Consider the following 12615-nt stretch of genomic DNA (forward strand, 5'->3'; position numbering starts at 1 on the left):
GAAGGTGTCCCTGCCCATGGCAGGGGGTTGGAACTGGGTGAGCTTTAAGGTCCCTTCCAACTCAAATCAGTCTGGGATTCTGTGACGATTCTATGATAATGGGTAAAGACATGGAAGTCTCATCAGTTTCCTCTCAAAACTATGAAACTGCAATAAATTTATTCTGGCATCGAAGTCTCTGTGTTGAAGTTAGTGGGTTTTAACCCTGGATTTACTGCAGGTGAGAGGTGGCCAAGCAAAGAGCACCATCATCTTCGCTACATCAGTGAGGTGGCCGTGGAAGGGAATGCATTGTTCATTCACAGAGCACATAAAATTCTGCTACAGTCTGTTCCTGCTGTGGGCACAACTCCAACGTGGTGGCATTGCTCCCCCACTTTCTGCATCGCTCTTAATAACAGTGCTAAACCTGAGGTTTTCCTTACTTTAGCACCTGTCATTCATATTAGCTAAAGCATATCAAGTACTAGCTCTTTACACCTCAGTATATGAACATCTACTGCTGTTCGACAGCAACTGCTGCCTGGATCATCAAAAAGCCATATTCTGGAGCTTGCAAGCACTTCAATTAGGGGATCTTGTCCCAGGAAACCCCTCTCACTGCCAACCTGGTGCTCTTAAGAACTAGTGCTCAGAAAACACCAAAAGCCAGAAGGACAGGTGCTCCAGGCAGAGCAACTGGGCCACCAGGCTCCCAACACATGAACAACACAAGCCACCAAGATCAGAAAATTCCTGGACCTCCACCTCTCAGCATCCCTTGCTTTAACACTAAGCCTTCCTCCTCCTCCTCTCAGTCCAGATGCATGCAGCCATCTGAATGCAGAGTCTGGAATCTATCCCAATTAATCCTTTGTAGTGCCTCACTGACAAAATCAGGCTTCGCAAGAACCAAAATGTTCTCTGGCATACTGCTGGTTTTCAGCATCTCCGAGTTTTGAATGTTTTGTGGAACACGCGTAATTATTTAGTGCTGCAGTAGAGGTTTGATAGGCTTTAGGAACTGTCACAAGAACATCGTGTTACCAAGAAAGGTTTTATTCTTTTTGCCAGTAGCTTTGTTAATTGCACAAAAAAATCTTTTTGTTTTGCCATTTAAACATTTTCACACATCCTATTCTGAATGACAAACGTTAATTAAAAACAAGGCAAAAAATAAAAATTCACAACCTTAATTAACTATAGGATCTATCATTTAGGAAAAAAGAAAGTTTTTCTTACAAGCTTTTCACAAGTCTCACATTTTCTCTTTAAAAAGGAGGGAGTCAAAAAAAGCAAATGGCTAAAACAGAAATCCTCATAAAAAGGAACTTTACAGAATTGTCAACAATATTAAGACAACACTGACTAGCCAGTTTTATTAGAGCATCTCTCAATCCACAGCTTCCCCCTTTTTCCTCCCCCAAATCTCAGGCCTAGGAACAGATGAAGATCCACGTTCAGAGGCTACAGACATAAATACAAGAATCCGAGTGATACTGATACGAGTTCATCTCAAATGGCATCTGAAGCAGTTGGGTTTTCACCGTTTCCCACCTCCTCACTTCACATCCATGTCAGAGCCCTCAGTCTCCTCCTGCTTCTCCCTGGCCCACCGGTCAGTGTACCTCATCCTCCAGCCACTCCACATCCACCCTCCTCGCCAGGAAGCTGCAGTCAGGCTTTCCCAGGATAAATTACAGTGTTGAACTAGTCTGCACCTGCCACTCCCACATAAATAATCATATCCGTTTTGAGTACTACAGTATTTCTGGAAAACAAAACCTGCAACAGCGAGGTGCCAGGGAGTGTTTCTCCCGCTCACAAATACGGTTCTTTGAGTTCCCTATGAAATACATGTCACAGGACTTGAGAGCTCCTTTTGTACTCTCACTCCATCCAGAGGCCCCACAAAGCAAAAAAGAGGGAGATCCTCCATTCCCTTTGCTCAGACCCATTCACCTTCACTCTGGCCCAAGAGACCTCTGCAGGGACAGGTTGGGGATGCTGCTGCACTGGCTCAGCACAGTTCCACTCTCAGCTGGACCTGGGACAGTACCTTCCTTTTCCTCCCAAAAGATTTCTTGCACTATAAAACCTAAAACTATCTCCTGCCCCCAAAACCACCATTTCCCCAGATGTCCTCAATACACAATTCACGTAAGTGATTTCTTAACTGTGGTATGTTTAACCAAGGACTTCTGATGCTAAAAGCTGAGCTCTTCTGGATGGGGGAAGCGCCAAGTGTGTCAAAAGCAGGCTAATGGCTGGTTATCCTGGGTAGTTATATGTGCCTTTAATATGGATATCTACATGCAGGATGACAGCTGCACTGTCAAAGAAACATGTATGTATGTGTAACTAGTATTGTTCACGCATACCACTGACAAATGGTCAAAGTGATGTCTAACAGTTCTATTACTAGATGTTCACCACAGGACATAATGCATAACACAATATTAGCCCCCAAATAATGGTGATCACAGGCAGTGAAATATTCAACAAAGTAACATTTACAGCATTGGGTGTTAGATGTCACAATTCATAACAAGTGTCTGATACTTTCTCTGTTTCTTAGTAAGGTGCCCCTGAACCATATGCACATGCTGCACAAAGCAGCATTGGTAAGAAATCCTAACCCACAGGAACATTTCCTTACACAGCCATGAAGTTCCCAGAAAAATAAGATGGCAGGAGGGGCAGACCTCACAGGTTTAAAGGAACACGGTCTCATTTGAATTTGCGTTCTTTCCTGTCAGAATCCCAACCCAAGAGAGGAGATTGTGCCACTGAACTGATTTTGGCCAATAAAATCTCTTACTGGCATTTTACTAACTCGCAAATCTAAAATGCAAGAAACCTCCTAAAAGGCTAATGCTGAGAACAATAAGGGTGAAGGGGGAAGAAAGGAAAGAAACAAACCATGCTCTGTGAATTTTTTGAGAAACAGGCTCTGGGTTACTCTGCTAGCAACACTGAGAGCATCTCTGCTCTCCAGCCTTGGCATCTACAGTTAAAGTCCCATACTTCTAGTCTAGAAAGCTAGAAGCTCAGCAGTGAGTGGCCTTAGCCTCCCATTTTATTTCCTAGTCTTTCTAGAAGTTGCTATCTGGCCACAGAGTCACAGGCACAGAAGAAAGTTTCACACTATGCCCAGAGCAGCAACACTAAGAACATGTATGGAAAATATGACATGTATAAAGATCACTAATCAGTACACAAAAGCATCCCTGTGAGGTAGGTAATCATCACCCACCTTTCCAGATGGGCAAACAGGCTAAGGGATGTAATGACCATGCAAAGGCCAGAAAGCGAGAGTGGGAAGCAGCTCAGGAATCCCAATCTCTCTGCTTTACAATTGTTCTTTTCAGCCCTTTCAGACTCATCACTCTGCTTGTGACACTGCTCTAATCCAAGACACCTTTGTCATTACTGACTACAAGGATAAAAAAAAAAAAAAAAAAAAAAAAAAAATAAAGCAAGTGAAGCAACACAACATAAGCTAAGCCCAGGAGCAACCCTAAGGTTTGTTCCTTCCCCAAACAAAGTATCTCTGTCCCAATTTTAGGCTACATCTTACTCTCGCAGTTTCCTATGCAAACGTGTTGATCTTCAATGCTGTTTGTGGGATGGGCAGTTGTGATTAGCCTTTTAGGAGGCTCATTTACACTGGCATTTTCTCATTTTCATTAAAGTTTGTGTTCCCTAAGTTATAGCTGTTTGTACAGGGGAAGACATGGATGTAATCTGTTCTTCTTAACTGTACAAGGAATTCCTCCATCAGGGTGCTGGGGAGATGGAAGTTTAAAAAGAAACAGAATCAAGACAGTGTTGCATGCAACCCCATTACCTTCCGAACTGCCATTCTCCTCCATGGGAGGTGCTTTGTTCTCTAACAGTGGCCAGTTAACAGGAATGTTCCTCACCTTACTTGGGACCAAGGACTTTAGTGATATTCACAGGTAGATGGGATGTATGTCACCTGTCCTCTAGATGCAGAGAGTCCAAAACACGCATTATTTCACAGCAAAGAAGAAAAGGGATCATTAGAAACAGCATCTTGGACAAGCATACAAAGAGGAAAATAAAAGCAGCCAAGCAGCAGATTTCTGGCAGAGTTGCCTCAGAGCTTCTGAACAAGCCGCCACTGTTCTGTTCCATGACTGTCAGTGCGTGGCATGGATTTTTCTAATTTGACTGCAATAATCCAAGCCCCCTCCTCCCCCCCTTCTGCCACCAGGGGAAGGCTCACCGCAGCAGCTGCCTCCATGGCAGATCTCAAAGTCTGTGTAAAAAAGTAAATGGAAAGACATAGATGGACTGGTCCAGAGTTAAAACCCAGTATCATAATAATATTAATCAATAATCATAGTATTAACAGTAAGAACGGTGTAGCCTAGTGGATGTAGGCCCTGTACACTGCAGACATGTCGTTGTCTGATTGGTCCAATGCTTTTGCTCGTTTATAGACCTGGAGAAGAGAAATTAGAAAAGTATCAGTGTCTGCACTTGTGCAAAGCCTTTCCCCAGCAGAAAAACTACTTTGCTGACCACTGCAAACCAGAGAACTGCTTTGTATGTCAAGTCATTGAAGCAGCACAAATCAGAACATGCCAGGTCTTGGTGAGGCCATCTGTGTTTACTGATGTGACATTCTAAGGGCTTCTAAAATCAAAATAAATTTAATTCCATCCTACTCAAAATGTATTTCAATCACTGTTCCATTGTAACAGAGATGATGTAATTCTTAGATTTTGGCTTTTGTTGACAAATGGCTCTACTCAAGAAACGTTGAGCAACACATATCTGAACACTGAATAACTCTTACCTCGTTGGCAGCAGCTGCCATGGGAGTTGGGTGGTTGACAGAATCACCCAGTGCAATAGCTAATCTAAGATCCTTCTGTATGTATTTCAGGTAGAAATCAGGTTTAAAGTTTCCTTGCAAGATATCTGTCAAGAGGAATGTGTGCAAAAAATAAGCATGACAAAAGTAAATCAAGCCCACACTGCAAGGGCATGCAACTCCACACCAAAGTTCCCTTTCCCATGCTGACCACTGGGAACACTGCTTTTAGCTCTTTTGTTTCTCTGCTATCTTCATCTGGCCACAGCAGATGTCACTACTGCCCACTCACAAAGCAAAGTCTGACTACAAAGCAGCTTGCCCTCCACTTCACTTATTACCCTGCCCCAGTGAAATCCTCACTGTGAACTCAAATTCTAAGCAGGCTGTAGACCATGCAGAGCTTGGGGTGAATTCTCAGAAGCCCTGGCTATGAAGGAAAGGAATGGAACTCAGCTCTTCATTTCCAGAATGCTTAAGAACACCCAGAATCCCAGGATGATGAAGATGGGATGGTTATTTTCTCCCTTCTGCCATTATCTGAAATGCTGCTAGATTGTGGCAAATGTCCTGTAATAAAACAACGTAAGAGAACTTTACTTTGGCACTTCTGGTCCAGGAAGATGCTGGCAAGTTGTCCCTGATTGAGGATATCCAGAAGGGTCTGCTGGGACTGGCCAGTCACTTGAGCCAAAGTCAGTCCTTCTGCTATCGTTGCCATGAAGCTGCCCTGGACCATGTTGACAATCAGCATCATCTTGGCAGCATTGCCTACTTCACCTGGGAGTGAGACATACCATTGGGCATTCCTCCAGAAGAGATACAGCAGCCTTGCTCCCCCATCCCACACAGTATTAACACTACCAGACTCTTCATATCAAGCACTTGGCAACTCTCCCTTCCCCTGAAAGACTTCAGAAATTCACCCATTTTCCAAGTACTCAAAGGAAGGGAGAAATTGTAAAAAAGTAAGATTTAAAACAAAAAGCATCACGGATCCTCCAAAATGAGCCATTATTCAATAGAAAAATCATAGAATCATCATAGAATTAACCAGGTTGGAAAAGATCTTCAAGGTCATCAAGTCCAACCGTTGCCCAGCACTGCCAAGGCCACCACTAAACCATGGCACTAAGGGCCTCATCTACCCAGTTTGTGAACACACTCAGGGACAGTGACTCCACCACTGCCCTGGGCAGCCTCTTTCAACACCTGACTACCCTCTGGGGAAGAAATTGTTCGTGACATCCAGTCTAAACCTCCCCTGGCACAGCTTGAGGCCATTTCCTCTTGTCCTGTCACTTGTTTCTTGGGAGAAGAGACCAGCCATCTCCTCTCTCCATCCCACTTTCAGGTAGTTGTAGAGAGCGCTAAAGTCCCCACTAAGCCTTCTCTTCTCCAGACTAAAAAAACCCAGTTAAACCTCCAGTTAGGCTAGAAGCTCTGAAACTGGCCAAGTTCCAGAAGAGCAGGCCAGTTTCCCATACTACCTATGGAGACAAGAAACAGAGGATACATGCCTTTTGGACTCCTTGCTGGAATTCTCAGTTCTTGCACTGACTAAGAAACTGCTATCAGGCCCTTTGTGTTTCAATTACCTAGAAAAAATGAGGTCTTCCCCATCGCTTGGAAACAGCTACTGCAGTCCTCATATAAACCCCTGTCGCCAGCTGCCAGGATCACAAGCATCCCATCATTAGATAGCTGCTGATTTCCTGAGACCGGTGCTTCCAAAAAGCGACCACCCCGGGACACTATCACCTGGAAAAAGAACATCTCTCGTTAGCTGCGCATGAACAGCATGCATTGATGCTGCGTAGGCAGTACAGCAAGAACATCGTTTAGGGCATTCCTCTCCCTGAGGACAGAACTTGAAAGCAGAATAAATAGCTTAGACATACAAAGAGAGGAAAACATTAATATATGCTCCATCCTGCAAATGGTACTCGAGACCAAGAGTTGCCCTCACACTCCAGCAACACTTTCCTACACCCATTACTACTGTGCATGTTTTAAGAAGCTGAACTTACGTGCTTTTGCCATGGCACTGGTAATGGCCAAGGAACCAGTGCTGAAGTTGTACATGTGGTGTACGAACCCAAGAAGATATTCCCCCTGCTTTTCCCCAAAGAGGAAAGGCCTTTGAGAGATCTCTCCAGCCATAGGTTTACTAACATTATGACTCCTCACTCTCCCAATTCATGCTGTACACTACTGCATCGCCAACATGTATGCTAAAACTTCACCAAAACCAGCTCCCCTTCCTCATGCAACACCACACACTGCCCTTAGGGCAGAGAATAACAATAACGACATCAAAAAGGATATCAAAGATAACTACTTCGGAATGCTTCTACAGAAATCCTCTCTATATTTTTAGAAAATGAAACATGAAGGCATTCTTTTTCCCCAATCAGAACATTTAAAATAGCAGATGATCATGCATTTTATCAATTTAAGGGCAGTTACTAATCTAAATAGTGCTCTGTCCTCCAGTTTGCTACAGAATACCAATCTCGCTACAAATACTTCTTAAGGGATCAAAATTTGGCTGCTGTTTGCATTGGTGCCACCTAACAGCCCTACCCAATCTACAGGCTTTGTTTTATCATCCGGGAATGTCCTGTCCAACTTTGTTTGCTGGTCAAGATTTGACAGTTCATGTTGTCTTATTTTCCTGGGACCTGAGTGTTTCCTAAAAGAAGCCCAAGAATCTTCAGAAGCATCTTTATTATCAACAGCTCACTGCCTGAAGCAACAAGAACTGCAGTACTGCTGCTGAATCACATATGGCAGAAGTTCAATTCAATGTGATTACCTGGGCCAGCTCTGTGACTGTATCTGCATCCACAGTGGACATATCCACATAACACTTCCCTGGGCGAATCCCCTGCAACACTCCACTCGGACCCAGTACCAGCTGTGGAGAACAGAAGAGCGGAAAAGCAATAGCGTGTCTGCAAAGAAACTCCAATCCTGCAGAACAGCAGTCCAAGTGAGCCTGGCACTGCATTGGTAGACTCCTATAGGGATGTCAAAACCTAGCCCCCTGGACTTACTTTTTTAAAAGTAGGATTTTTGTTGGGACATCTATTTTTACACAGTTGCACTGCCCAGCATCTTCAGTGACCCACCCAGGCTACCATAGCTGGTAGGAATCAGAACTGGCAGTGACTGTATCATGTAGTCTAGCTGGTGGAGGAACAATAAGAGCTAATCCTTACATCCTTTGCTGCTTTTGGGTCTGATACACAGGCAAAGGTGATGTCACAGGTGGAGACAACTTCAGCGGGGGTTCTTCCCAGCCGTGCCCCCTCCTGGATGAACAAATCACACTGCAAAAGTCACAAATCCAAATGTAAGAAAAATTAAGGCCAGAGCAAATGGGTTCTCTAGCATTTTGCTGAAACAAAGTCTGCTGCTAGAACCAAACTCAAAAGGAGTTGAGGCATATTCATAGCAACTGGGTTGTCAGCTGTTGATTTGTCCACACATACACACAAAGGGGCTCTTCTGCAGCTTTTCTGAAGCCCCAAGTGAAGAACTTCAAAGAAAGACACAGGAAAGAGAATGCTTTGGTGAAATAAGAGATTGAAGGTTGTGGGGTTTGGAGAAGAGATGAGAAGAAAAATAATGGTAAACAGACATAGAAAAAGGTATTACTGGACAGTAAACAGGAATATGCACAGCTGAGACATGTTTCAGTGGCCTTCTGCTTCAAAGTCTTAGCTCCTTCTTATCCTATCCCCTCCTATCAGCCAGTTTTTGCAGTTAAAAAAAAAAATCTTTCAATCCCTTTTATCAAAGTAACCACAGTGCCCTTCCTGCCTTTGATATTCCACAATATCATACGAGTACCACAGCACCCCTAGTTACCTATTTTTCCTCCTCCACTACAAAGAATAACACTGGTTAGAATATAATCATAAGCTCCATCTTCACTTTAAATAGATCTATAAAACCCTTCTCATCCTGGTCTTATGGCACAGCAGGTTTTCAACAGAACCTTTGTTATTGCCACATGAACAAAACAATGGATGTATAGATGAGGCTGTGGTCAAGCACTGCATCTTACCACTCCACTCCTCAGATCAACTCCCAAGCAAGTCTTTTTGTCCGGCTCCATGACACAATGACTTGGCTATTTATATGAGCAGCATTTCCAGAGGCAATTTACACTGCATTCCCCAATAGGAATACATATACAAGGTTATAACTGTCCTGGCAACTCTCTCCTCTCATACAAAATGGCAATGGGGTGAGGACTGTTCACATAGGAGTGACCATACTATGACAGACTACAGCTTCATCTAGTCAAAAGTGGCTCCCAACAATCACCTAGGAATTAATAACAAACAAGGTGGCAAGCATATTCTTGTGTTTCTTGGGCATCCTCACCCACATTTAGGAACGGTTAAATATCGTCATCTGTACCTTAAGCACATGCCTACCTTCTCAGCAGTCCGGTTCCAGACAGTGACAGTGTGACCCATCTTCAGTAAGTTGGAGACAATGCCACTTCCCATCAGGCCAAGTCCCAGAAATCCTATCCTGAGAGGAAAAGATAAACATTAATGCAAGGGAAAGCAACTGGTGACAGCCTCTCATGGTCTCGGAGATGATGAAGAACCAACCTTGGAGCATCACCAGCAAAAAAGTCCCAAAACCACACCAAAACCAAACACATTCAACTGCAGCCACAGCTAGAAGAAGCAGATACTGAGCTTTTAAAAAGCAAGCTGGTGTTTATTTTGCTTACCAAGCATCGCTAACAATTTTCTGAGGAATCTCTTTAGTCTGCTTCAGAAGACTACCAAAATATAACCGGTTTGGTTGGTCTGGGCTTTTTGTTTGTCTGGGGGGATTTGTTCTACTAAAATTACTCCACTTTTGCTTTCTGTTGCCAGCAATTGCCTTACTGAAGACAAAGGGAACTTTTAGAGATCAGCAGGTGCTTCTCTAATTAATTTTCTGATTTTTAAACTAAGTTATATGTACGATGACTTGCTTAAACTATCGAATGATACATTACAATCTTTATTTTAATAAAGCTCAGCAAGGACTGATGAGCTAAGCATCACCCACAAACCTAACTAGACAGGGCTAGGTCTGTGTGTGATGCTTAAAAGTAGCCCCTGCTCCACAGCTGTGATTTCAGACAGGCACAGAAAGAAAGGAAGCAATAGACCAGTACAGGTCACCATGAGCAACGGTACGATAGTTCCAGACACCAGCTGCCTTCCTCCTCCCACCCTCCCAAAGCTGGCAGGAGTTTTGCTCTCCCTGTTCAAGAAAAAGACAACGTGCTAACAAGTTCCACCCCGTATGGTTACCTGCAACAGGAATTCCTTTGTAGTCATTGCTGCAACACTCCTTTTATACATCATGCAGCTTCCTACCAAACCAACAACTCTATACGGAGATTCTGAAGTGTTCAGTTACATGTCTGATGTAACTTCACAACAAAATCTGCCTGGCAATTCCCCAGTTAATTCTTCAGAATTAGCCACACTACAGATGCACTTTGGCTTTTGCAAGCCACCTGCACTCACACAGCTAGCCATGCTGCCTTTGTTAGAGCAAACTCATTTAGACAGGTCACTTAAACAAGGTCCACCTATTTTCAAGTCTCTAAAACAGATGAGATACTCTTTTTCTCCCAACCCACCTCTGAACCACATATTCCTGTGAGACTGTTTACCTGAACAGCTTCATTGTTATTGTAGTTCCCCTGGAGTACAGTTGAGAACTGACATCCCATGAGAACGACCCTAATGGCAAACAGCAAGCTGCGGCCTGAGCTCAATTTGAATAGAGCGGAAGTTACAGAGTGAAAGAGAGTGAAACAGGAAGCTCAAGTTAGGCTTCTCTCACTCTAGAAAGGAGAAGGGGGACGTTAGAAGAAACCAGAAAGCTCACGTGCTACACAGCAAAGCTCTTGTGGTGGGAGAACATGCCTCCCTCTTCCTCTTGTCTTCTATGTGCTCTGGAGAGCGATTAAATAACCCCACTCAACTGCCAGGCACTACAGGAGAAAAGTACCCTTTTATCTTTCTGCCTCATACAGCACTCAGAAATAATGATGCTTGATGTTCTGCAGCATGCCTTACAGGAAAAGGGCAACTGCAGAAAAGCCCTGAATTGCAAACGTATCCAGGCCAGACCTCATTCTGAATTTTTCTACTGTGCAGCCCCTGTTTGTTTTTAGCTGCCTCCTTCCCTCCCACACCCCAAATCAGAGTTTCACACAAGGACAGAGGAGATCTGTAGTTAGAGGGAAACGTTAGGTTTATTTATTCTCAGTGACAAGCTGGATAATGGCTGCATGTCTGAGCTGGGAAGGAGAAAAAGGGAAATGGCTGAAGTGCGTTGGAGATCTTACTTTTTGTCTGTAGGCGTGATACTGCCATTGACTGCTGTGCTGTCTGCTGCCTGGATGGAGGTGGATCCTGTTTCCTGGGGTGGGGGGAGGGAAGAGGGGGGGGAAAAAAAAAATAGAGTGCACAGCTCTGGAGGAACTGCAAGTCCTCAAGACAATAAGAAAACCCACCAAAGCCAACATTTGCCTTACCTCTTCACAAACCTTCAGCTTCTTTGTAATGGCTTGATAGCAGACAGCTGGCTGTATGGAGAAGATAAAGCATTCAGGGAAAGGACAGTGCTGATTGCTCTGCTGAGCAAACGGACATATCCTTGTTAGACAGAAACAGGCAGCTCACCTACCCACCACCATATGCAAAGAAGGAAAACTCTCAGGCTTTCCTCAATGGGAGAAAATTAAAAAAAAAAAAAAACAAAAAAACCAACCAACCAACCACAAACAAAAAAAAAAAAAAAAAAAAAAACACAAAACAAAAACAAACAAACAAACAAAAAAAAACTATTGCAAAACACTAAGCTCTTCCCTTCCCGCCCTGCCCTAGCAGGTACTGCAAACTCCAATCTGTAGTTCACATGACTGGCTCCTCTAGAGGCAAGGACCCAGGGCAACCCTACTCTCACATTTGGCCCAAATTAAAGAGAGATCTTGAAAGCCTGCCATAGAGTGCTTTGCCTCCTACCTATGCTCAGTAAGTCCATGCAGCTGTGGAAGCAAAACATTCTTGTTAATGTAAGAAGGCAGGTCGCTCTCAACAAATCTTAACGTGAAGGCTGATCCTTCTCATGCTGCTTATGATGAGGCTTGTCTAGATTACAACTGTTAGCTGTTCTTAATCCTTCTGGCTCTGCCCAGATCCTCAGCTAGATATAAGTCCTTTTTCATTTGATCTGATCTTTCCTTTTCCTCCTGATGTTCACTGCTGAAGATAAAATCTCGCAAGGCTTCTGACTCTCAGGAGATAAATTGGCTATATTTTACATGGAGCTTTTCTGGTCCTGGAAATTCTGCCATATTCAGTTAGTTGCCAAGTTCATCCAGATGAAGGAACTGGGAGGACAACAGAAGACAACCTAACAACAGGGATTTTAAACAGAAAACCAGCTTTTCCTACCCCTCAACGTTCAATCTACAGAATTTACAACAGAGATGTCAAATCCTGGTGTGAGATTATCTTTAATTACTTAAACTATTCACTGAACTCAATGCCAAATCATTCTAAACCTTAAGGTTAGGAATTAATTAAACACATGAGAATCTAATTGCCGCTAGCCCCCAAAGAACAGAGTATCAAAGCTCTTTACACATACTCCTTGTACTTAGTCCCAGCACAGGGCAGGATGCCAAGCTAGACAGACCAGCAGAATGATGCCATCTGCCAAATCCTCACCTTCTCTGTCTGACTCAGCAG

At 43.7% G+C, this 12615-nt stretch overlaps 1 protein-coding gene across 1 annotated transcript in view; it reads right to left on the reverse strand.

Moving 5' to 3' along the window:
* Positions 1-4025: 4025 nt before the first annotated feature.
* Positions 4026-12615, reverse strand: part of GLYR1 (glyoxylate reductase 1 homolog (Arabidopsis)) — a gene marked incomplete at its 5' end in the record, with an annotated part of 24298 nt that continues 15708 nt past the window's right edge. Inside the window, 10 exon segments of the mRNA XM_010023469.1 lie at positions 4026-4450; positions 4808-4932; positions 5426-5605; positions 6424-6586; positions 7644-7745; positions 8050-8160; positions 9277-9376; positions 11208-11281; positions 11397-11447; positions 12595-12615. The exon segment at positions 12595-12615 is cut by the window's right edge and continues 18 nt beyond it. Coding sequence (XP_010021771.1) covers positions 4376-4450; positions 4808-4932; positions 5426-5605; positions 6424-6586; positions 7644-7745; positions 8050-8160; positions 9277-9376; positions 11208-11281; positions 11397-11447; positions 12595-12615 — 1002 coding nt within the window.

This window comes from Nestor notabilis, unplaced genomic scaffold (genome assembly GCF_000696875.1).
Source record: "Nestor notabilis isolate BGI_N333 unplaced genomic scaffold, ASM69687v1 scaffold2181, whole genome shotgun sequence".
NCBI lineage: Eukaryota > Metazoa > Chordata > Aves > Psittaciformes > Psittacidae > Nestor > Nestor notabilis.